The 24,920-nt window shown below is 32.4% G+C and overlaps 1 protein-coding gene across 1 annotated transcript in view; it reads left to right on the forward strand.

The window, feature by feature from the left end:
- The window catches only part of LOC106793116 (dystrophin-like), a 339,379-nt gene that overhangs the window by 109,710 nt on the left and 204,749 nt on the right, over positions 1-24,920 (forward strand). The window contains exons 35-37 of the mRNA XM_014759810.1: positions 11,788-11,999; positions 13,246-13,400; positions 13,808-13,997. Of these exons, the coding sequence (XP_014615296.1) occupies positions 11,788-11,999; positions 13,246-13,400; positions 13,808-13,997 (557 nt within the window). The remainder of the gene's footprint in view (positions 1-11,787; positions 12,000-13,245; positions 13,401-13,807; positions 13,998-24,920) is intronic.

Here is a 24,920-nt window from a genome sequence, read left to right on the forward strand (position 1 = left end):
TTTTTCTTTTTTACTTCTTCTTCTTCTTTTTCATTTTGTTTTTTTTTTTTTTTAAAGAAACTAGTTAAAAGTAATGAGAGTAACAACGTTTATAAAGGTAAGAAGAAAAAGCGGTATGATATTCTAACTCAAAGAGATACAGGTATATGAAAAATAATGTTGGAATGATTTTCAAACACTTCAAACATTTTTTTTTTTACAAATATATTCGTAGCTCGTAAAGATTCGTCTTACGTTCAAAGATATTGGAGAAAGGAAGAAAATAAAACAATTAAAAAAAAATCCTATCATTTACGTTCAACGTGAAATTAATATGCATGATAGATAGATAGATAAGTTTTCTTTTTTTTATCGTATTAGGGTAGACAAGAAAGGGATCAACATTGGATCCTCGTCTTTTTACATTCTCAATTCTCCTCCCTTCTTATCTTTTTCTTTCATTCTCTCATTCTCTCTCTCTCTCTCTCTTTCTCTTTTCTATGTTAAAACGATTTCAAATTCTTAGCATTTTTCCTCATCCTCTTAATTCTTTCCGAGTGTCTTCTCTTATGACGTTAGAGAAAATTTCTAAGGGAAAATTTATACGCGATGCCCGCCGAGGGTTGGCGCGAAAAATTAAAGTTATATCTTACCATAATTTGTAGAGTAGTAGCAGCGGGTTACCTTCTTCACTATAGTGAATGCATTTAAGTACGTTCGTCATGAAAATATAACGTTTTATTCATATATATATATATATATATACAAATAAATATTAGATTGTCCTAAAAGGTTTTCTTATTTTTTTTCTCAGTTTTACCATGAATAATATTTTTTATTTTTATATTATTTTATTCAATTCTATACGATTTATAGTGTAAGATAAATGAAACTAACTATATACGATTTATTATTATTATATATATTTACAAATTTACGAATATACGATTGTTGTGCTATGAAAAAATGCATAAAAATATATAAATTTAAAACGTATAGAAAATATATGGTTACCTAAATACTCGCTGTTTATTATTATTGTAAATTAGTCCTACATAAAGACATATAAACAACAATCAACATAAGAAAATTTTCAATGATTATTATAAGAGGACAAACGACTCAGTTTATTGTTAGACTTCGAAGAGGAAAGTACGTCGTACTTGTACTCCGTGTTTTTAAACTACGATATACATTTTCTTCGATTAATTATTAACCAATTAAGGTATTTTTTTTATATTCTAATATACTCTACTAATATTTTTCATTGTTTGACTAATTTAAAAATTAATTTTCTTCTTTCTTAAACAATATCTTGGTACAAATCAAATTTTTGTTCTAATTTTTTATCCAGTAAATTACTCGCCTTTTATTAACAGTTATCATAAATCCTGTATACGTATATATACACACACATACACGTTTGTACATTTTTATATACATATTATTCTTTTTTTTTTGTTGGATACTTTAGTTTGCTGCATGGGGGGTTGGGGGGTAGACGACGTTTTTTCGTTTTGAACTGACGATTCTTTTCGTGCTTTCTTCCTGTCTCGACTTTCAGGAAACGCCATGTCGCTTTCTTTTCCTTTTTTCCTTACATTTCGTTTCTTTCTGTGTCCCTTTCTTTCCTTCAAACGTGATGGCGGAAAAAGCAATCGGTGAAGAAGAGTATAAGGGGGAAAAAAAAAGAAAAAGAAAAAGAAAACGAAAAAGAAGTCGCGCTAATGGAAGCAGGCTATCTTACGAAGCGAACGATGACTTCTAGTCGTTCCAAGTTTATCGGAAATTCCATTTCGATCGTACAGAAGTATCCTTCCTTTTTTTTTTTTTCCTTCTCTTTCTTCCATTTTTATTATTTTTTTTTTCATTTCCTTTTCGAATCCTTTCTCTCTCTCTCTCTCTCTCTCATACACTTTCTTTCTCTTTCTCAGATTATAGAAATACGTAGATCGAACGGAAGTAGATTTTATTTCTTTTCTTTTTCTTTTCTTTTGAAAGAGACTTCATTCATCTTTTTGTATTTTTCGATAATAGGAAAAAAAAAGAAGATAATTATTTTCATATAATTACGAGACATAAACTACCGGATCAAAGTTTGGATATTAATTGGTATTTATGATAATCAAATTCAATTTGTCGTATTTAATTAAATTCAATGATTTGAGAGATAATCCGTCGAAAATCAGAAATATTGAAATTAAATGAAAATAACTGAAGATCATTATTTTTAATATATTCCAATGCACTCTTGTGCACAGTTTTGAATACACCACTCTGTGTGTTAGATGTATTCAATTTTAATTTTTACTTATAAGAATTACATTGATCATTCTCTAAGAACTCTGTGAGATATTTTATTATCTCACAATCAGTATAGATTGTTTAACAAAAATTAGAGATATAAATAATATCGATTTAAAAATTAGTAGTTTTGGTTAACGTTGTATAAGTGTATAAGTTAGATGTAAACGTTGTTAGAAATACCGGATAAAGTTAACAAGAGCAAGATCCATCGTCTATTCCTAGGGTCATCTGCGGTATAAAAAGAAGATAAAAAAGATGAAGATGAAGAGGATGGGGGTGGAGGATGGGGGATGGGGAAGATGAAAACGTCCGGCTTGTTGATACCGTTGAGAGAGCTAAAGACAAGGGAACGTCGTTAGGGGCAACAGCGTGTTGCGAATACGGTTCATGATGGAGGGATATAAAAAGAGAACGCGTGCTTTGCATATATTCCCTGAACTTCCCTTTCCGAAGCATTACACTCTAGGGAAGCAATAAACTGGCTTAATGTATTATATTAAAACTTTCTATCTTTTCCTAGACACGTTGGTTGTATTACTTAACAACAAGAGTACTGATATCTCGATAATTGCTTAACTCGATTATCTTTCTTCTATCTTGTTCATAATTAAATCGTTTAATTAAATTACTTTTTCTCTTTTTTATATATTTTCTATGTTAAGTAAATAACACGCTGGTTTTATATATGTATACGTATATGGACCACGTTACTGTTAATTTAAGATTGAATTTTTAATTTAATATAATTATTATCGCGATTCGTGTTTATTATTATGTTATAATATTATTTAATAAGCTTGTAATTATACAAAGTGATATATTTATTCTAGCGTGAAAAATTTTAATTATAATATATTTATATACAAAAAATTTGTATATAGTATTTCTATCTCAATAGTATTAGTTACGCGATCTAACGATTTAATATATATGTTTGACATCGTATTGATTTTTGTATACATTTTTTTCATTTCAACTGATTTCATAATCAAAATTCTATGACATTATTTTATTTTATTTCTATCTTTAATCAATATATTTAATTGGAAATATTTTATTTATTGTGTCATATACCAAACAAATTAATTAACTGTATAATATTTGTTGGAATTGATGAAATTTTTAAAAAAGAAAATGTAAAAATGATGAAAAGTGTGTTTTAACATCAGTCGTAGTTTATCATATTTTATTATTTTTATATATATATGTAAATAGATAGAAGACAACGGATTCCCTGATATATGGTTATCCAAAAGGACTGCACATAAAGTACAATTTAGTTCGATCGAATCGATTCAACTCGACTCGAGACGGGCTTTTTCGTTTAGCCAAAGTAATATTGGAATAATACTCATACCTTTCAATGGCGATAAAGGGACAACAAAGCGGCTAACTTTCGAACAACTTTTGTCCGGTCGCATTCGAACGTAATCCACTTGTATGGTCTCGTGAAAATCTTCGAAGGAAGTTGCAGCTAACGAAGTTTCAAAAGAGAGAGAGAGAGAGAGAGAGGAGGAGAGAGATGAAAAAAGATAAAAAGAGATTTTAGCTTTGCTCGAGGTGAACGAAAAGAATAAAACGAAATAGAGAGAAAGAAAGAAAGAAAGAAAAAGTTTGCCATCTCTGTTATCCGTATCATTATCGTTCATTCTTTTTAACATATTTTTTTTCCTCTGTTATTCCTCCTTGGGGGGGGTTTTTTTTTTTTTTTTTTTAATTTTTTATTTCAGCTCAACCAATAAAAAGACAGAAAAAAAAATGGAGAGCATTATAATGCCGGGGATTATACCATTAGAAATCAAACGTTGTACGTTTAAACTTTAAATACCTGGTATTTAATTTCGAATGGAAAATATTCCATAGGATATTATTTTTTTATTTCCATACTTTTCTTTTTCTTTTATTATCTCAATATGCGTTGATATTCCATACACGTCGGATTAACATATATTAATTCATACAGAATGATAATATTATGATTATTTAATTAATAAAAATATATATATATATTTATACATCATTTTATTTATTATTTAAATCAGTAAGAAATTTATTATTCATTTATCTCTAGATTTTCTTCGCACAAATTTTGTATTATAATTATATTCATTTATTAATATATATTTGAATAGAGTAATGAAGGTATTGTATAGGTTTAATATGTATAAGAAATGCTTCCTGATATTTATCAATTTCTATGGTTTATAAAAAAGCTTTTATGTGGGTTATCTTTCCACATAGTTATCTATGAAAGATAATCGTTCTTCTTGTTTGAGTTCTTTATTTCAACGTTTCACAAACAAGCCCTCTTTTTCATGCTCTCTCTCTTTCTCTCTCTCTTCTCGCGTTCGTTCGTTCATCACTAATCACAGCAAACACATACATACATACACATACACACGTACACACTCTCGTTAGCTTATTGCTTCCATTCATTCGCGTCGTAGCTCTCTATCACTGTCAATCTTTTCTCATCCGTACTCGATCTCCTACCCAGCTTTACATTCTCTATCGGTTTCTATTCCTTCACAATCTAGAAATTTAGGACATAGTCTATGTCAGCTGATAGTTATATATACTAATCTCTTATGCGTTTTCCTATTCGATTTTTGATCCACGATGGATGGATGGATGGATGCTGACACGAGGATTTTATATTAATCATTGGTATATACTTAACCCATTTCTGTGTAATCTATGTATTTCTGTTTTAAACATTTTAATAGTAGTTACATAAATTAAGGATATTTAACATCGTGTGTGTTAATAATTATAGATAGAATGAACAAAAAATATTGAATTTTATTTTTAATTCTCTATAATATTTTATTATCAATGTATTGTAAAAATTATGTGTGTGTGTTATATTTAGTAGATAAATTTTTAATAAACTATACAATATAAAATAAATTATTATCGAAAATTCGGCATTGTGTAATAATTTGAATAAAAAAAAGAAAGAGAAAACATTAGAACAACGATATAATATTATATCTAATTGTTACAAATTTGTTTAAGACTCATCTCCAAGGACGACAAGTGGAAAAATTATTCTTATATTAGTTCGGTTGTGATATTTGACGTATCGTTTCAAAATTATACAGAATCTTGGGAGATGCAAATATGTTAAAATATTGGAATGATTTGATGCAGTTATAGGAATATACACATGAGATAGAGATAGAGAGATAGAGATAGAGAGATAGAGATAGAGAGAGTATAATTCGTGTATATGGTTGGTTGTAAAACAAATCGGTGTAGTGGCGGATTTGCTGCAGACTATCCTCTCTCGATGATGGGGTGTCCACAGGGAGGAGAAACTTTAGTCTCGACGAATGCTTCGAATACGAGAGCTTTCGTGGTTGCGATGACATACGGTCAGTTTCACATGCAAATTAAACGAGCTGTACACGTTGCTCCAAACCCTCCCCCTTTCCCTCTCCTCCTCACCCGACTCCCTTACCCCCTTTTGGTTTTCTCTTGACGCAGTTTATACTGCGTTTGCGATACCAAGGGCGATTTTTGAATTTGCAAATTCGAATCGTCGTTTAATCGTACATGTCGACGAATTTTTTCACTTTTGTTACTTTTTTGTATTTTTTTTTTTTTTATTTCCCCCCTCCTCTCTCTCTCTCTCACTCTCTCTCGTGTTTTACTTCGTTTCACAGATTTTTCGCGGATATAAACTCGTATTGTTTTGTTTGTTTATGTGTTTTCTTTTTTGTTTTTTTGGTTTTACCACACATCGAATTAGAGTTCGAATAAATTTGATGGGAAATGAAAAAATTGTAAATCCCATTGTCGTTCTACCTTTTTATTCGTTCATATTTTGATATCAACCATTTCTTCATTAATCCTCGTCGTTGCATTTCGTTACTATATTCGTGATACTTATTATATATTTCGATATGACAGATATCATTCGTTGCTCGTTTAATCGTTAAAAAGAAAAAAAAAGGTATAAAAGTAACTTAGCAAGCAAGCGAGCAAGCAAGCACCAATTTCGATCTACTCTAGACGATCTATCTCGATTTAAATGGTAAGGTGGGGTGGGTTAAAAAGGGGGGTGGTGGGTGGAAGAGGGGTGGTGCATAAGAAAAGAAGGATTCTTAGCATGAAGAGACACGCGAACGGATTTTTATTCGTGTCGTCTAGGTGCACGCTAGTGTCTTCTTGTTGGACGTCAAAAAGTATAACGATTCAGACAAGGACAAAATCACCATGGGTATGATAGTATTAGTGGTGGTGAATGTGATGGTGTGTGGTGTGGATATACCGAACCTTGCCGAAGGAACGAACCGAATATCGATTTGATATTCTTCTTATCGTTAGACTATGACTAGTTTGTGTATGTGTGTATACGTGTATGGGGGTGATTCTCTTCTCTCTCTTTCTCTCTTTCTCTCTTTCTCCTTCTTCCTTGGATGCTTCGCTCGTCGTTATTCGTAATTCAGGCTGTTGCCGTTCCTTCCACCGTCGAATATCAAACGACCTGGATAACTTGCTCGCCAGAGGCGTTGCGTTGGGAACGTTAAATCTTTCTAACATAGATTGGAGAAATTTAGTACGCTATGTGTTATGGAATTTACGATAGACAATTTCTAACACCAGAAGATCGAAAATCCTTTGACACTACCAACGAATTATAATTATTGTTTAACAAATTTTCTTGTATTTAAAAATTTGAATGAATTCTTTTCGATTCTGTTGAAAATTTCATTTTGTTTTCGTATTAAAATTACGTACAAACGAATTTTCATAATGTATCGTTGATTTTTCAATTTATCATTTTTAATTCATTACGTTGTCAATTTAAATAATAATTAAATAAAATTGTTATTTACTTGATTATTTAATTTATCTTTTGTGGATTGAAATTATGATTAAACGTAATTCTCATCCCGAAGTATTTTAATCCGTCCTTTTGTCTTGTTGTTTTTTTAAACGTATGATATTTCATTTCACATATTAGAAGAAAAATTCGAAATGTATTATAGGGGCTTATCACGTACAGCTAGTTGTAACAGGAAGATTGAAAATCCTTTGTTGATGGGATGAGTTATTGGAAAAATTAAACCCCCTTCGTTGGGATATCGTTGTTTTTACTTCAAATGTTTCGTATCTTGTCATGCAATTTTTCATTTCTATATAATACTCAGTAATATTTTATATTTGGACATTACATAATTTATTAAAAACAAAAAAAAATGAAAACCCATACTTAGTCAGGTATAATATTAAAGCACTATTAATCATTAAAAAATAGTATAATTTTTATTTCTATAATATAATATATTTATTAAATAGAGAATATGTGTTTACTATAGGTATCTTAATGGTTAATATAACTGACAATGTATAATAACTTTTTGCGTTACGAATAAAAATATAATATAGAAGGAATAAAAATTTTTGGTTTTGGTCTCGGTGTACTAAAGGAGAATTTGTATGGTCATATTGTGAAGTATGAAATCTGTCTATGGAATTAACGAGTGGCAGTTTTAACACAAAAAATCGAGAATCCTTTGAGGATAGAAAAGTTATGGTTAGGAAAAAAAAAAAAAAAAAAGAAAAAGAAAGGGAAGAAAAAATTGTTCATCAACGGATATTGTTATTTTACTTTGGACGATCGTACCGCGTGTAATAAAATTTTTTTCATTTCCCATACATCGCAAGAGGAAAAAATTTCAAATTTTACCGTCTCATATTGTAAAGTACAAGACCTATCCGTGCATAGAAAAGAAGAACATGATGAATACCGTCGTCTGGTATTGTATAAAAAGGTCGGTTAATGTTACAAAGAATATTTATTCGTTCGTTTTCTTCTTTTTTCTATTTCTTTCTTTCTTTCTTTTTTTTTTTTCGTCATTTTTTCCTTCACCGTGGGAAACGATGCGTTACGTGCGAGTTTGCAGGAACATAGAAAGTGCATGCAACTGAGAGCTTTATTGTGAGAGATTATCGATCGTTTTTACGTCATGCAAGTTTCATTTCACAGATAGATTAGTCGACGTAATCGCATCAGTTTTCCTAGTATACGTTTACTAAGATTAACGCATAAATATGGGTTAATTCTCACGGAAAGGTCGAGCATGAATGCGAAAGTGGATTTTATATTATACGAGTGTTATATTTTCAAACGTTTCATCGATATTTATGTCGTCAATTTGACGACACGTTTAAACGATTGATTATATTATTTACTCTTTTGTTTTTATCTCGTTATCGTTATTAATATTGTTTTTTTTTTTCTAAAATTTTTCTTACGTTCGCTAACGTTAAATATATAAATATGTATTTTTAAAAACAAGAAAACATTTCGTTTTAATATTTCTACATAAAAACAAACAGTTCTAGTATTATTTCATATCGTTCGTACTTCATATTAAACGATATTTCATCATTAATTTAAGCAATAATATACAAATCTAAATAATATATACCTTTGGAGATACAAGAGGATCGTCGAGTTATTGGATGAGAAATTTCCGAAATGGTTATACCATTGCTAGAACGTAACGTAACGACTCTTGCAAATTTTCAAGGTTCCTGTTCGGAGTTTTAACGATACCCCCTCCTTTCCCACCCCCTTACTTTACCTTACCTTACCTTATCACCACCCTCTTCACAACTCTGTCCGTTGGGACCGAGTGAAAAATATACACACACATCTATATCTATATCTATATCTATATATCTCGAGAGTCATGCATTTATCAACGGCCCTGTAGGAAAGAAGGGGTGGTAGGAAATAGGATGGGGGTAGGAAGGAGGGAGAGAAAATTATGCGAGCTTACACGATACGTCCACCATAAGATTCATCCGTCGACGCACACACACACATACACACACATACACATCTACACTGGTATATGGGCAGCACGCGAATCGTGAACCTCGTCAAAAACTCAGACTTTAGTTTAAATTTACATATATATATATATATATATCTATTACAAGACTTGATTTTAAGTATTTGATACTAAATTTACGAACACTCTTTATGTAGAGTTATTTATATCGTAAATGGCCTTAGATAAACGGTCCTGTAAATNTATATATATATATATATATTTTTAATTATTATTAAATGCGGGCTATAATAATTCATAATATCAGACGATAAGGATAAAACGATATTTATATTTATTATTATTCTTAACGATAACGTGTTTCTATTTTTTTTTTATTGTATATATATAATTATAACATTGTTAAAAAAAAAAAGAAATAGAAGCAATTAAAATTTTATTCGAAGCATTATGTGACACGTAAAATAATTAGATTTGTGTTAACGATCAGACCTTGGAAATACGTCATTTAATATTGTTCAAGTCCTCTCTCTCTCTCTCACTCTTTCTCTCTTTTTTGTTTGGAGCCAAAAACAATGGAAAATTCGTTCGTAATGATGATTTACATCGAGATTAAAATACTCGGATAATTCCTATGCAGATTATTTGAATTCTTGAAAGAAGAACCTTCGACTCCTTCTCCTTCACCCCGCTCTCTCTCTCTCTCTCTCTCTCTTTCTCAAGGAGAAAGAAGAGGAAAAGGTTTCATATTTTTCTTACCATGGAAACTTTGACTCGCCTTCCTCGTTTGCTCCATTTCAGTTTTTAATAGTCGGCCGTTTTCTTCCGGCAAAGTCACATTATAACCGATGATTTACGATGAAACGAGCGAGGTCTCTTTATCTCTCTCTCTCTCTCTCACTCTTTAACTAAATTTATAGACGCCTAAGTTGTTTCTCTAGTATGGAATGGGATTAATTGGGCCGTTACATTAATCATATTTCATCAAGCTCTTGTGATCTATTGCCCCCTTACACAACAAACGCAGCTTTCCTGAACGCATTAAGCAACCGAGCTAATCGATATTCACGTTAAAAGAGAGAGAAAGATGAAATGGATGCTTCTGCGGTAAAATGCCTAAGTATATTTCCTCATATATCAATTTTGAGAGAGAGAGTGAGAGAGAAAGAGAGAGAGAGAGAGAGAGAGAGAGAGAGATAGAGAGATATGATCCTTTATGGAGGGAAGTATACATTTTTCTATGAATACACCTTTGATGCTGATCCTCAGATTAAAATTCGGTCTACCGTAAGCCGCCATTTTTTTCTTTTTTTTCTCATTTTTTTTTCGTCGACGTTACATTTCCAGAGGAGAATAAGTCTTATCGTAAATCCTTTTTTTAATTATTTTTGTTATAATAATAATAATAATAATAATAATAATAATGTATCATTATCACGTATTGTCCATTATAATCTACCACACACGAGAATATATTATAAAACAATAAATTTCGTTTAAATGTTATTCACACATTTATTTTTATGATTAATGACAATTTTATTTATTACCTCATGAAATTTAAACGAATCGAAAGAAATCTAATCTTAAAAGTATAAAACAAGATGGTATTTTTGCACGCGCATGCGGATTTTCTTGTCTGCCGAAAAGGGGTTTAACCGTTGGCAGTGTTTTACGTTCTGCTTTTCCAGCTGCATGCTCGACTGCAGTAGAAGTTTGGACAGCTTCCAGAGTTTCGCGTCTGATTCCGTTTCGGCGCGAATTTCAACGCGAGACTTTAGTTTCGTCCTTTGGAGGAGTAAAAGTCTAGTACCTTTACTCCTTGAAACAACGAACACGTCCATTGCTTTCTCATTTTTTTTTTTATATCTTTATCTTTTATTGAAACACGAGTTTTTGCACATTTCTTTTTAAAAATGAGGACTTCCGAAATTAATTCTTTTTTTTTTTTATTCTGTTTTTTCTTTTTTATTTATTTATTTTTCGCGTTTTATTATTGTAATGAAAATTGTAAATATACGAAGAATCATTCATGAACGGATTTTTTCGTTCTTTCGGAACTGTCGAAAAATATATTCGATTCGTTCTTTGAATTTTAATGTTGAAAAAATATGCGGAAAATAATAAAAAAAAAAAAAGAAGGTAAACTAAACTTTTGCTCGTTCGCCAATATTTTTCAACAAGATATTTCTATTTTTCTTTTTTGTTTCTATCGTAACACAGAGTAAACTAATATTTTACAAACGCGAAACCACCTTACTTTTGTTGTTTTCATTTTTGCCTAAAAATTGTAAAGGGGGAAAAATAAAATCGTCGATATTCGAAATTACGAATGTAATTTCTACAATTATTCATATTTTTCATTCAATTTACATTCATATTATAACAAACACGTATAGGACAACTTTTAGCATAGCAATCAAAGGGTTAACCTAAGTCAATTCGAAAACAGTACTGTGAAAGAAAAATGCACGATCGTAACTTCGAGTAACAAAATTATAATGAAAATTTGAAAGTGTAAGTAAGTAATAAAAAAGAGGAAGTATAAAAATAAAATAAGAAGGATAGAGTGGGTGTTGTCACAGGAGAAGGAGGAAGTGGGGGTGGGGTTGAGGTTGAGGATGGGGATGGAGGAAAAGAAGAAGAGTCTTTCAGAAGAAATACTTTATTTTCTTTTGGTTTCATACAGTTACGAAGCTGCGGGAGCACTGGGACGAAACGAATTCGAAGGTGATGCAAAGGAAAACGCAGTTGGATGCAATGCTTGGTGATAGTCAACGATACGAGGCTAAGAGAAACGAGGTGGAGGTCTGGCTGGCGCGAATGGAAACTCGACTGGAAAGAATGCGGGCTGTCGGCCATACGGCCGACGTTCTCGAGGCTCAACTTAGAGAACAAAAGGTATGTGTGTATCGCGAAACCGTCGTCTTCTTTCTATTTAATTTCTTCTCTTCTCGGTTATTCCCCTTCCCCCTTATTCCCCCTTCATCCCCCTTCTTCACCCCTTTCTACACCCTTTCTTCTTTTTTTCCTTTCTTTCCTTCTTCTTCTTCTGCTTCATTTTATTTTTCTGACACTCGCGGTTGTTATACTCGAAAGAAGAAGAAGATGATGGGTCTTGCGGTAAAAAGGGTAAATGTAGTTTTTTTTTTTTTTTTTTTAATTTATTGGAAATAAACGATGAAACTTATGGATTTATATAAAAATAATTGACATCGAATTTCTTTTTTTATATCAACACCAGCCCCTTCAAGTTATTGCAGGACTCTTTTCTTAAGAACTTTTTAAACGTTGATATATTCCACTTGTCATTGTTTCTTCTTTTTTATTTCTTTTTTTATTTTTCCACATTTGTCTTCCTCCAACTATATCCTACTCTTTCGGATCCTACTTTTTCTTATATCCCATATAAACCCTTTTTACGTTATCTCACGAATACGATCGTTCTTCACTTCTAAATCTATTTCTACCTACCTACGTATTTAAATATTTAAATATACATTATTAGAATAAATACGCGTTTTGTCATATGCTGTTTTTTTTTCTTGGATCCCATCGATTCGCTTTCGTATATAAGTTTATTTTTTGTAATATAAATCGTAATAGAAACGCGTTTTCATAATTTATAACGTCTCTTTAAAAAGTGATCGATAAAAATCCGATCGCGCAAAATTCATAGCGTTGATTCTCGTTCGATAGCAAATGGCATGCATCCAAATCGATATGATGTCAGTCGATCGAGCGAATCGAAGGAAAAAGATGAAACTTCGGTTGAAGGGTTTTCACGAGGTGGAGTTTGAGGGGGTGGGAAAGGGAGCATTTGGGTAGGGAAAGGAAAGGGATGGGAAGGAGGAGTTGAGATACGCTTATAAAACTTGCCTTCTACCCTGCAGATTTAACTTCCTCTTAAGTTATCGGTGCTCTCGAGTAGGAAAGGACTTTCGTCTAACTCGATATCTCCGCAGCTTGAATTAGATAGAAGAAGTTTCTCATTTCTCGTGAAATAGAAAAGACTAGTGCGAGGTAGATGACAAGTACAGAAGGGTTGGGGGATGGGTGGGAAGAAGAAGAAGAAAAAGAAGAAGAAGAAGACGACAACGACATCAACGTTTCATTTCTACATAGATCCTTCCCCCTTTTATTTCAGTCCTTCCACGCGGAATTGCATCAGTACAAACATCAGATCGAGCTTTTCAATCAGCTTACTCAAAAGTTGATAGCAGTATATCAACAGGACGACACAACTCGCGTTAAGAAGATGACGGAAACAATTAATCAACGATACAACAATTTAAATACCAGGTAATGGAAAACAAATTCATATTATTTGATATGTTTGCGATAATATTTTTTTCAAATTGTATTAACAATTATTTTTATTCTATATTAATTAGAATTATTATCCTGTATAATATCACAATGAAAAATTATTTATAATCTAAGAGTCGAATAATTAAATTAGACTGACAGTGGGCTAATAATATAAAGATAAATCACATGTTGAAAAAATATAATAATAATGAAATGTAATCTTATGACCTAATTACATTTATCATTTTATTATCCTTGTCACGTAGAATATATACGAAATTCGTGATATAATATAAAAAAATGTCCTTACGCGCCCTATCACAATCCATATTTGGTTCGAAATCAGGTTGGTAAAGGTTCAACGACAATCTACTTGTTTTTTCTCCGTTCTCGCGCAGCATCATCAATCGAGGAAAACTACTGCATTCAGCGATGAACTCCCTCCACAACTTCGACCGGTCTTTAGACAAGTTCTTGGCCTGGCTGAGCGAAGCCGAGTCTTCGATGGAAGGATTGGAAGCGGAAGCTGATCGGCTTGGTGGACGACGGGATCAGGGTGCTCTCAGAAGACCGCAACATCAGCTCAAGGTAAGAGATTTATAATTGTTATAATAATTAACAATTTTTTTTTATAGATGAAATATACAGCAAAAATTATTTTAGAATTCTAACGTGTCGTTTTTTGACGAAATCATGCGAAATTAAAATATTCATATGTTTTAATTTTCTTTTTTTTTTTTTCTAATAATTTTTCTTACATTTATTATAAAAATCAATTATACATAGGACAGATAATATATACTGTATACTATATATTATTTTGTTGATAATAGAGAAATTCTAATATTACTTTAACGAAAACATGTAAAACAAATTTATTATATAAACATGGATAGTAATTAATAATTTTTGAATTAGTTAAAGTGACTTTTAGGTGAATCCAACTTTAGTTACGTTTACGAATTGAGGGTTATCGTGGTTTCAACACGGGGTTCGTAACATTACAATTAAATGCAAGAAGGAAACATGTAGAAATGGAATGGAGGAGAGAGTAAATTGATTGAGTGTACCGTTGACTAGACAGGAATGGTCAATAGAAGATAGCATATTAAATCTGTTCGGATCGTGTCTTGCTTGGATATGGTGTTCGCCCCTACAGAAATATTGTTTACGAAAGCCCCATTCCCCGAATCGTTTCTACTACGCTTGATCAACTTCATTTTCCAATTCGTAACGTTCGGGATGTGTGGAATGTTTTCGAATAACGAATAACCGCATCAATGATACGTTTTCGCGCGTATCGTGGCTCTATTAGATTTTAATATCATGTTTACCGTGTTATATTAGCATAATCGAGGAAATAAATTTGTATCAATTTGCATCATAATGGAAAACAAATTCATATTATTTGATTTGTTTGCGATAATATTTTTTTCAAATTGTATTAACAATTATTTTTATTCTATATTAATTAGAATTATTATCCTATATAATATCACAATGAAAAATTATTTATAATCTAAGAGTCGAATAATTAAATTAGACTGACAGTGGGCTAATAATATAAAGATAAATCACATGTTGAAAAAATATAATAATAATGAAATGTAATCTTATGACCTAATTACATTTATCATTTTGTTATCCTTGTCACGTAGAATATATACGAAATTCGTGATATAATATAAAAAAATGTCCTTACGCGCCCTATCACAATCCATATTTGACTGAGAAATGAGAGTTTTTTTTTTTAATGTTGAGTCGGAGCTTTTTTCTCGGAGTTTTATCAGAATGAAACGGGTTTTCAATTTCCAACGACCTTTTCATGAATATATTTTTTTTTTTATTTTTTTTTTTTTGTGTAAAAATACTTTTCTGATTACTTTCAAATATATTTTTTAATTAACAATACAAATTCCCATAGAATTTTGTTACAAATCAAATACGTTCAGTTATAAGAATTATTCAATATCGACGATGTCAACGTGTACAAATAATTGTAAAAAATTAAATTTTCATGAAAGCAACCGACAACGACGACGATTCGAATTACGAGACGAATGAAATATCACGAATCTGACTGAATACTAAACGATATCGATAAACGAGAAAGATTAATAGTTATCTTTTCTACGCGATATCTTCTTTTTTTAAATTCAAAATATCAATGAACGTGACGTAAAACAAAAAAAAGCCCCCAGCCCCTAAAAAAAAAAAAAAAAAAAAAAAAAAATTAAAAACAATATTTCATTGGCAAATGAAAATGTAATTATTCGACGAATACGTGTTCGAATAAAATACGTAGGAAGGTAAAATAGAAGATGAGAATAGTGATTTGAATGCTAGGAGGTGTGTACGTTTAACGATTGGATAACCGATTGAAATCAATCGTACGAATAAATCATGCACGTCGGGAACATTACGAACGTCGCATCGAGCTCACCGTAATCCGGTTCTCTTTAGTCGATGCTTGAATCACGTGTACTTCGTAAAAAATTATAGATCACGATCTCGTACATACACATACACACACACATACATACTCATCTAAACCTAACACGTATTTCCAAGCGCAACGGATGTGTCAACTAATATTTTTCTCCAATTTCTTTTCTTTCCTTTCTCCCATCTATTCATTTTATTTATTTCTTTATGCATTTTTCACGTGTGTCTGTTAACCGAACTCATTGGAACGACGTATTTTTTTGACTTTGAAGGAAAATGAGATTTCTAGAAGGAGAAAAGATATTAAAGTACGAGGAAATAACAGGAAAACTGTAGAACAATCTTTTATATATTATTATTTTTTTTTTTTTTTTGCTTTCTTCCCTTTTTCATTATTTTTTGTTTTTTAATCTATTTCATTCTCTTTCTCTCTCTCTCTCTCTCTCTCTTTCTCTCTTTTCCGTTTATTGCGGCAGAAATTTTATTTATGCGCTTATTTACATGCGACAATAGAAATGGAAATGGGGCAAACGTTAAGGGGAGGCACGAAGATTACCTTTTTCCACCTTCTTTACCACCCCACCACACCCATCCCCCCTCCTCCTCCTCCTCCTCTTCCTTCTTCTTCTCTTCTATTTTATTCTTTTTCTTCTTTCTATTTTATTCTTTCTCTTTTTCCTCGAAGCTTTTCTTTCCCTACCCTCGTCGTAAAAAATTTTCTTCGTTTGCTTTTCATCGCGTCGTTTCAACTGGCGTTGAACGTCAAACGTTATTCTTAAGTTGTATCGAGTGATCCTCGAAAAAACGTTAGGAGAGATCGAATAAAGCGTTCCCAATGCTTTATAAGAGAGAGAGAGAGAGAGAGAGAGAGAGAGAGAGAGAGAGAGAGAGAGAGAGAGAGTTTGATTGTGAATATAATACTTAAAGATATGGAAAGGATGAATAAAAAATTAACGAAAGCAATTTCCGTATAATAATAACATTTTAACGATGCGCCTGGCTCGGCTTCCTTTTAGGTGAAAAAACCCTCTTCTTTTATTTTCTATTTTTTTTTTTTATTCTACGACCTATTTTTTCAACGTTTAAACACGGAACGGATATTGAACTCCCACTCGATTGGTCAGCGGCTATCTCTTCTTTCTTTCTTTCTTTGTCCTATACTCTCGAACCTACCTATCCTTTTTTATTTCTTTTCTTTTTTTTTTTTTATTAATCAAATATATTACCACACGAATTAATTTTAGTTTTGTTCAGTCTAGTTGATTGCTTAGACGTATCGATTTAATTCACTTTGGAACATTTTATTTCCGATCGAAACGATATCTTCTCGAAAATTAAATGAATCACAACGATACGTAATTTTATTTATTGATTATTTAATTGTAATATAATCGATTTTTTTGTTGTTGTTTTTCTCTTTCTTTCTTTCTTTCTTTCATTTACAATTATCTTTTTATCCGTGTATTTTTATTAAATTCAATTATAAAGCGTAAGAGAAAAAATAATTACGAGTAATGAGATTAATTTTATATACGATCGTTTTAATTGTATGTGTTAGAATTATTACAATATAATATAATTCGTTATTTCCGGGATATATTATAAAAATGCGTATTAATCTTTATTCGTTTTTGTCGTGTTAGGAAAAGTAGAGGTTGGTGGGTTCGTGGTAAAGGGTTTCTCAGAAGACGAGTGTGGAGAAGGCCGCGAATACGATCGAAAAAGGGAGGGTGGTCTTCCACGACGGGCTCGAATTACCCTCGAAGGGGTTAAGTACGCGGAACGTGTCGAACAGAGTTCGCTCCGACACTTGGTACAAAGTACCTAGTCATTCTCCCTACGGGTGCACATATTATACATATACATATACATATATAATTTTTTTTTCTCTTTTTCTTTTACTTCACTCAATAGACGAATACTAAGGGTCAAAAAGAAAAAAAAAAAGAATAAAGTAAAGTAAAGTAAAGTAAAGAAAACGTTTTGAATGGTTGCGCGAGAAATCTGTACTCATAAATTTTGTGTTTTCCCTTTATTTTGCTTTCCCCAAATAGGGTATTAAAGCCAACAATAGAAGGGTAGCTGGGTTCGGCAAAAAAATATCATATAAGAAAGCGTTTGTTTTGTATTGTTACAAAAGACTGTTTTGCATTTATTCTTTTTTTCTCTTTTTCAATTAATTAATTTTAATTTCATCAATTGTGGATTAAATATATAATAATAAATCATATTTTTTTGAATTTTAATATTTAACCATATATGTTATATTTATTAATACGAATTAATTATTTCATTGATATGCACGACACAATATTTGTATTTTGAATAATGTTAATAACGATTGGCATGCGTAAAATATATTAAATAATAATTCGGAACAATTTCGTCTATTATCGAATAGATTTGTTGTTTCATTTTAAATAAACGGATATAAACAAGTAATCAAATTTAATTTTTACATTAAAAGGATAAAATTTAAATATATATATATGATCTATTATAAATGATTAATTAGATACGAGGTAGAAGGTGGTTGTAGGTTCGTGATACGCAAAGTGCTACTTCAGAGATAGCCTCGAGATAAATGAAAGTATCGAGAAGATATAAGTTTCTCGAGAGTAAGTAAAGTAAGGGGGTAAAAGTAGGAAGGAAAGTGGAGAGATGATAGAAATTAGGTCAGTCAACGGTTAGTGATGGTGGTGGTGGTGGTGGTGGTGGTGTTGCTGGTAAAATATCCATATAACCTTCGGTCGTCGTTTCGTTGTGAAGGAAATACCGTTTATTTAGGCTTATTCTTGTCCGTAAGGTATATTATCGGAAGGTTGATGATGCCCTTTAGAAATCATTTGAACGGAAAGTGGTCTTTCATCGAGCGTTGGCGCGAATAAGCGTACGGTTAGGGTTGCGCTTAGCGTGACCTGAACTTTCGTTTCGTCCACTATGTATGTATGTACGTATGGTGGTTAGACGAAGTGAGGCAGAGTGAGAGAGAGAGGTGAGTTAAAAGAGGGAAAAAGGGAGGAGGGTAAAATAACCGGATGGGATGGGATGGGATGGATAGGAAGGGAAGGTAAGGGTGAGGCTGAGGGGAAGGGAACTGGGAAAAGGGACGACGAGTAGCCCTTTTCTCATATTCATGGTAAACGTAGCAGAGCACGCGCGGTTCGGTTCGGTTCGTTAAATAAATCTTGTCGTGGGTAATTCGTTTTAACGCAATTTCACATTTTCTTCTTTTTTGTTCTTCCTTTTTCTTCGTTCTTTTGTTTTTTTTTTTTATTCTCATATTATATCGAATCACATGGTAGTTTTAAACCCCTCATTCATTCTTTCTCTCTTTCTCTCCCTTCAGAGTTCAGACGCACCGCACACATCCCCTTCCGCATTGTTTCCGATCACGATTGAAGAACAACGTGCAAACGTTAGTGTATTATATGTTGCCACCATTACTACTACTACTACTATTACTACTACTACTACTACTACAACTACTACTACTAATACTTTACGAGAAAGATCGAGCAACCATGACGTTTGCTGTTCTACCTTTTTTTTTTCGTTCATGCTTCATTTAAGACTCGAAGACGTTTATCTCGTTAAAGTTTTACTCTTTCCTTTTCTTCTTTTTTATCATTAAACTAGAAAGTTCAACAATCCTAATTATGATGATACGCGTTCTGTTTTAGTTATCTACTTATATTATTTAAACGCTTACCGACACACACAGAGAACGTTAAACATAAGTATCGAAAGAGGGAACATGTGAAAAGTTGTTACAAGGTATTACAAATATTTATTTGTTTATACATATTTTTGCGACAAATGAAATAACAGTATTATCATTATTATTATTATTATTAATTTCAAACAAATCAGTCTTTTGAAATTTTCTTCTTTTTGTTTTTCCTATACGGATTATTTTTTTTATAACCATCAATCTATATATATATATACATATTGCTTTGAATATTCAACGGGAATACGAAACCGCGTTTTATTTTGCCGCGGTAAATTGAAACCCCGTTTGGAGAGAAAAAAAAAAACAGTATTAAAACAAAAAACAAAATTACGATATATTATATGATATAATATAATATCGAAATACATGATAAATCAAATTCTCTTGTTCATCGTTATTATTATATTTAAATCTACGTTATGATGAAAACGCATACCTAACGAATGAAATTTCTCATTTAACATAAGTGTCTGTCAAATGGGGGATTGGTGGGCGGTTGATACGTTGATAAAACGTTAACACCCCGCGACAGGTGGCGAGGTGGGGCGGGGGGGGTTGGGTAGGTGGCTTTGGCTTTAGCCGAAGGTCAAGGAGACACGGAAGAATGGGCAAACGCACTCGACCACTTTCCCTTTCCGGTCTCATCGCGGTTAACACAGCCGAACGATCAATAGCCAGCCCACCGGTCTTTCCACCCTTCACTCTCCGTTACACCCTTCGCGTGGAGGGAATCAAGCAACTCCGATAATATTCCATTCTATATTTCATTCTCTCACTCTCTCTCTCTTTCTCTCTCTTTCTTTCATCGCAATATTTCTTTTCTCTTCAAAATTTTGGTCTTCCTCTATCTTTCTAATTAATATTCTCTCTTTCTCTCTCTCTGTATATATTTTTATTATTATATACACATAAATTAGAATATAGATAATATCACATTTCTCCGATAATATTTCAAATATTAATACTTTCTACAAATAACAATGAATATTCATATATATTTTTCCATTTGTAAATGAACAAATATGTTTTTTCTTTTTCCCTATTTATAAAATACATTTTTGTTCGTCTCTTTCATCGTTTCTGTATAGATATATATATACCGTCCTTTTTCTGTATAGATATTTTCTCCTTTCTCTGTATAGATATTTCGTTCTTTCTCTACATATCATTCAATATTTTTTCTTTCTTTCTCTTTCGGTTGAACAAGCTATTGTTCATACCGTCAGAGTGCTTTTCGAGATCCCACGGAGGACCTCCGCAATCCATGAATTTTAACGAATCGAACGAGATGCGTCATGAATTATGCGACATGAATTTTAACCTATGGGAAATCGAAAGATGCCGTTTCGACCAACTACATAGAGAAAGAGAGAGAGAGAGAAAGGGAGAGAGATCGCAACCCCCCCATTGCCTAATCGATCGTTCGGACAAACGCTCATCCGATCATATCCCTCGATTTAACGTTTCTCCCTTTTCCATCTATGATGTACCAGTTGAAATTTCAATCCCCCAACCCTTTTAAAAACCTCCCACGATCATCCTCCATACCCCGTCCCCCATATAAAATTCTCGATGTGTAACTCGTAATTACGTTTTGCAATCGTGTAGTATTAATAGTAGTAGTAGTAGTAATAGTAGTAGCATGTGTGTTTTTTGTTTTAAAGATACAACGCAAATAATATTTTAAGAGTGAGGAAACTGGTGGGTTGGAGTGGGGGTGGGCGGTGTAAGAGAAATAAACGGGACCAAATTTAAACACGATTTAATCGTAATTGGTGTAACGGATAGCAAATATTTAGAATCATCCTCACCCACCTTTTTCTTTTGTTTACAATCGAATGCACTAACTAGCTTTTGTTTTCATCGTTGAGATTCCATCGATAACAAATTCTCTCTCTCTCTCTTTTTAATTATATTTTTATTTCCTTTTCTCTTTCTGTCTCGGTTAATTCGTAAATCCATTCTATTCGTATCCAACTACCCAAATCGTTTGAAGTAGTTTCGTTTCTTCGTTAAACCAACTAAAGCATGAATTTCTTGAGTAGACTATTTACTTATATATATATATTTATTTACTTTTTTATAAATTTATATCTTTTTCTCTTCTCATTAAAGGCAAACTTTATCTTAGCAATGGAACTCTACCGTAAAATTTTATTTTGTTTAGTTTAGTTTAGTTTAGTTTATAAGTGTGTGTGTATATATATATAAAGTATTAAAATTCAAGTTTCCAGGCAATTTACTTTCTTTCTATCTTTCCTCGTTCTTCGTATAAGTAAGCTACCCTCTAATCCATGCCAGTTATTCGTGTTCGGTCAGCCACCCCTGAGTGGTGGGTTCAGATGGTAGCTACGATTCGATAAAAGGTGGGATGTACTCGATCGAAACGGTACGCGCATGCGCTCTAAGTTCGTACAGGTGGCACCAGCGTGCTGAAGAATATTTTCAACCCTTCGGTTGTGTCGGTATTGCAGAGGGGATGATTTCGCGTTTACCTCGAATATTATTTCTATCCTAAGGATTCCTTGCTTATCGACGAATGATGTTCGATGTTTGCAATTTACAGTTTCATTTTTTTCTGCAGTTTCCGTTAAAGCTAAAAATTTTTATCTTATGTTGATGAATGTGAAAAAAATGGGGGTAAGGGTGAGGTAAATCTTGTGATTCCTACTTTATCATATATGGTTTATTTATATTCGTTTGATAACAAACGAAATTTACAATTTTCTTATCCTTACATTGATAATTTTATTTAATTAAAACGTTTCAATATTATTAAATATTCTTTTATATATTTTTAGAATTAAAATACGTTTTATAATAATGTCAAATAATAATACGTATCCTTATTATGTCATTTGTATTTCAACAAATCAAAATGAGATGTGGTTTGCAACATTATCGATGGATAATAATAACAAAAATTGTATGAACAAAAATCAATGGCGTTAAATGTTTCTAATATCATCTCAATATACATACCGTTAAATGTTTTAACAACGAGTATAAACGTTTCATCGAAATTTATTAATTATTCGATTTTACCATCGTACCATAATTTCGACGCAGCAATTTAGTATTAATCGCAGGTTGTAAATTGCGCCTGAAAATCAATTATCGAAGTATCTCCTTTGAAAGTATTTGAACGATCGGGGTGTGGGGTGTTGGAGAGGGTGGAGGTTTGGCCAGTGGTAGAGGGAGAGTAGTTTTCCAATGAAAAAATACTTAAAATCGTTCGCATTCTTGGCAGCTATTAATTTTCTCCTGGTCGTGGATTTTTTTATTACGTTACCTTTATCGGACGATGGATTCTCGTTAACAATAGCATCCCTCGACAATCGTAAATAACGATTACCCAATTTAACGTTAGCTGCGATTTCTCTTTACCTATGTCTTCTCTCTCTCTCTCTTTCTCTCTCTTTTTGTCTCTTACGCACTTTAAACTCGATGGTATGATGGTTAATAATCGTCCCATTGTTCAAACTAAAAAGAGATTCTTAATGGTATCGCGTTAACTATTATTATTCCTCGTTTTGTTTCTCTCTATTCATTCTTTCTTTGTTGTCTTTTATTTGTCTCTCTCACTCTCTCTCTTTTTTTATTTTTAAATAAAAAACGCAACAGCACAGGGAAGGAGAATGAACGCTGACCGACCGACCGACTGATATTCGATAAATCCCATAATAATAACCGACTAAATACCATTCTAATTAAATTTCGACGAATTTTTGATTCGGTTCTCTGCACACGTCCCAGTACATAACGATTAACGTCTGTCTGTCTGTCCGTCCGTCCGTTCGTTCATTCGTTCGTTCGTTCGTTTGATCTCGATTAGGTGATTAAATAAAGCGACTGACAGTCAGCAGAGAAGAACCGCGGGAATTTAAATTGGGTCCCTGTCTCTTCTTACGTTGCATTATTTTATATTTTATCATTATTTTATTATATTTTTTTTTTTGTGTTTTTTTTTTCTTTCTTTTTTTGTTTTCCCTTTCGATCGCTAAAAGGACACAAAAATCGATATTTTTCTTTAAAGACGAAAAATCGTTCGACGTGTTTCTTGCGAGTAATTTCGTTCCTTTTCCCCATGAAAAAAAAAAGACAGAAAAAAAGAAAGAAAAAGAAACATCAAATTTCTCTGGTGGTCTCGTCGTCCATTCGTCACCTCCTTTATCCCTTTTACTCCTATTGATGTCCCTTTTTTCCTACAATCTTTCATTTTTCTTTTTACTTTTTGCATCTTGGGTTGTCGTCGGTGTGTGGTGGAGGGCAGGTGGGGTGGGGTGTTTAACAAATCCGATAGTTTGTAGTTTCGAATCAGACCTCAAGAAAAGAAAAGGGATGGGGGAGGTGATAGCTTCGAAGAGTTTCGAAGAGGGGAGTGGAATGAAGGTTTCGGGATTGGCTCGGGGTGAGTTTTGAACACGGAAGGGTGGAGTAGCTTCGAGATAACGTTCCGAGCAGATGTCGCCGCCTGGTGAATTTTACCTGTAACTTTACAATACTATCAACCACAAATTTCATATGATATATATATGTTAACGTCAAAGTCGGAAATCAGTCATTGCTAGTAATTCCTCGGCATTACTATGAATGCAAAGAGCTTTCAGATCAGATATATATATATATATATATATATATATATATATATATATATATATATCATATACAACTTACTACATTTCTATACACTATCGTGATTTTTCTATTTGTGTGTGTGTAACTGTGTATCTTTATGTGGATGTATGCGAACGCGCTGAACTAGAAGAGTAAAGGATAGGTTTAGGCGACTGGTTCTCTGTACTGTTGTTATATTTCGAACGATATCAGGCCATATGTCCGCGACAGAAGCTCTCTTTGTACAACGGAACATTCGAAAATGGGGACGCGAACCTCGAACTAACTCGACGGATAACAGTTTTAGTATTCGCCTGTTAGAGACTGAACCTACGATCCTACCGAGAAAAGGATTAATTTGTGCTCACGAAGACTGGAAGATGACCGGCACTCGTTGCCAACCCTATTTTATGTTTCTCTCTCTCTCTCTCTTACTCTCTCTCTCTCTATCTCTTTATTTTTCTTTCTGTTCGTGAGTGGTACGTTTTTTTTTTTTTTTTTGGAGATGGGAACAAAAATCACGACACAAAAGTTCGACCCATTTCCATGTATAACTCGCTATATTTATTTTCTTTCTTAGAAAAATCGATTTTAGTAAGGGGGTGTTATATTTACGAACAAATCATTTTGTGTTTTTTTTTTAACGTATACATTCGTGTTGGTTGATGATAATGATGATGATAATAGTAATAATAATTAACGATTAATATTTT

The sequence above is a fragment of the Polistes canadensis genome, unplaced genomic scaffold (genome assembly GCF_001313835.1).
Source record: "Polistes canadensis isolate GaletaPanama2010 unplaced genomic scaffold, ASM131383v1 scaffold_0, whole genome shotgun sequence".
Lineage (NCBI taxonomy): Eukaryota > Metazoa > Arthropoda > Insecta > Hymenoptera > Vespidae > Polistes > Polistes canadensis.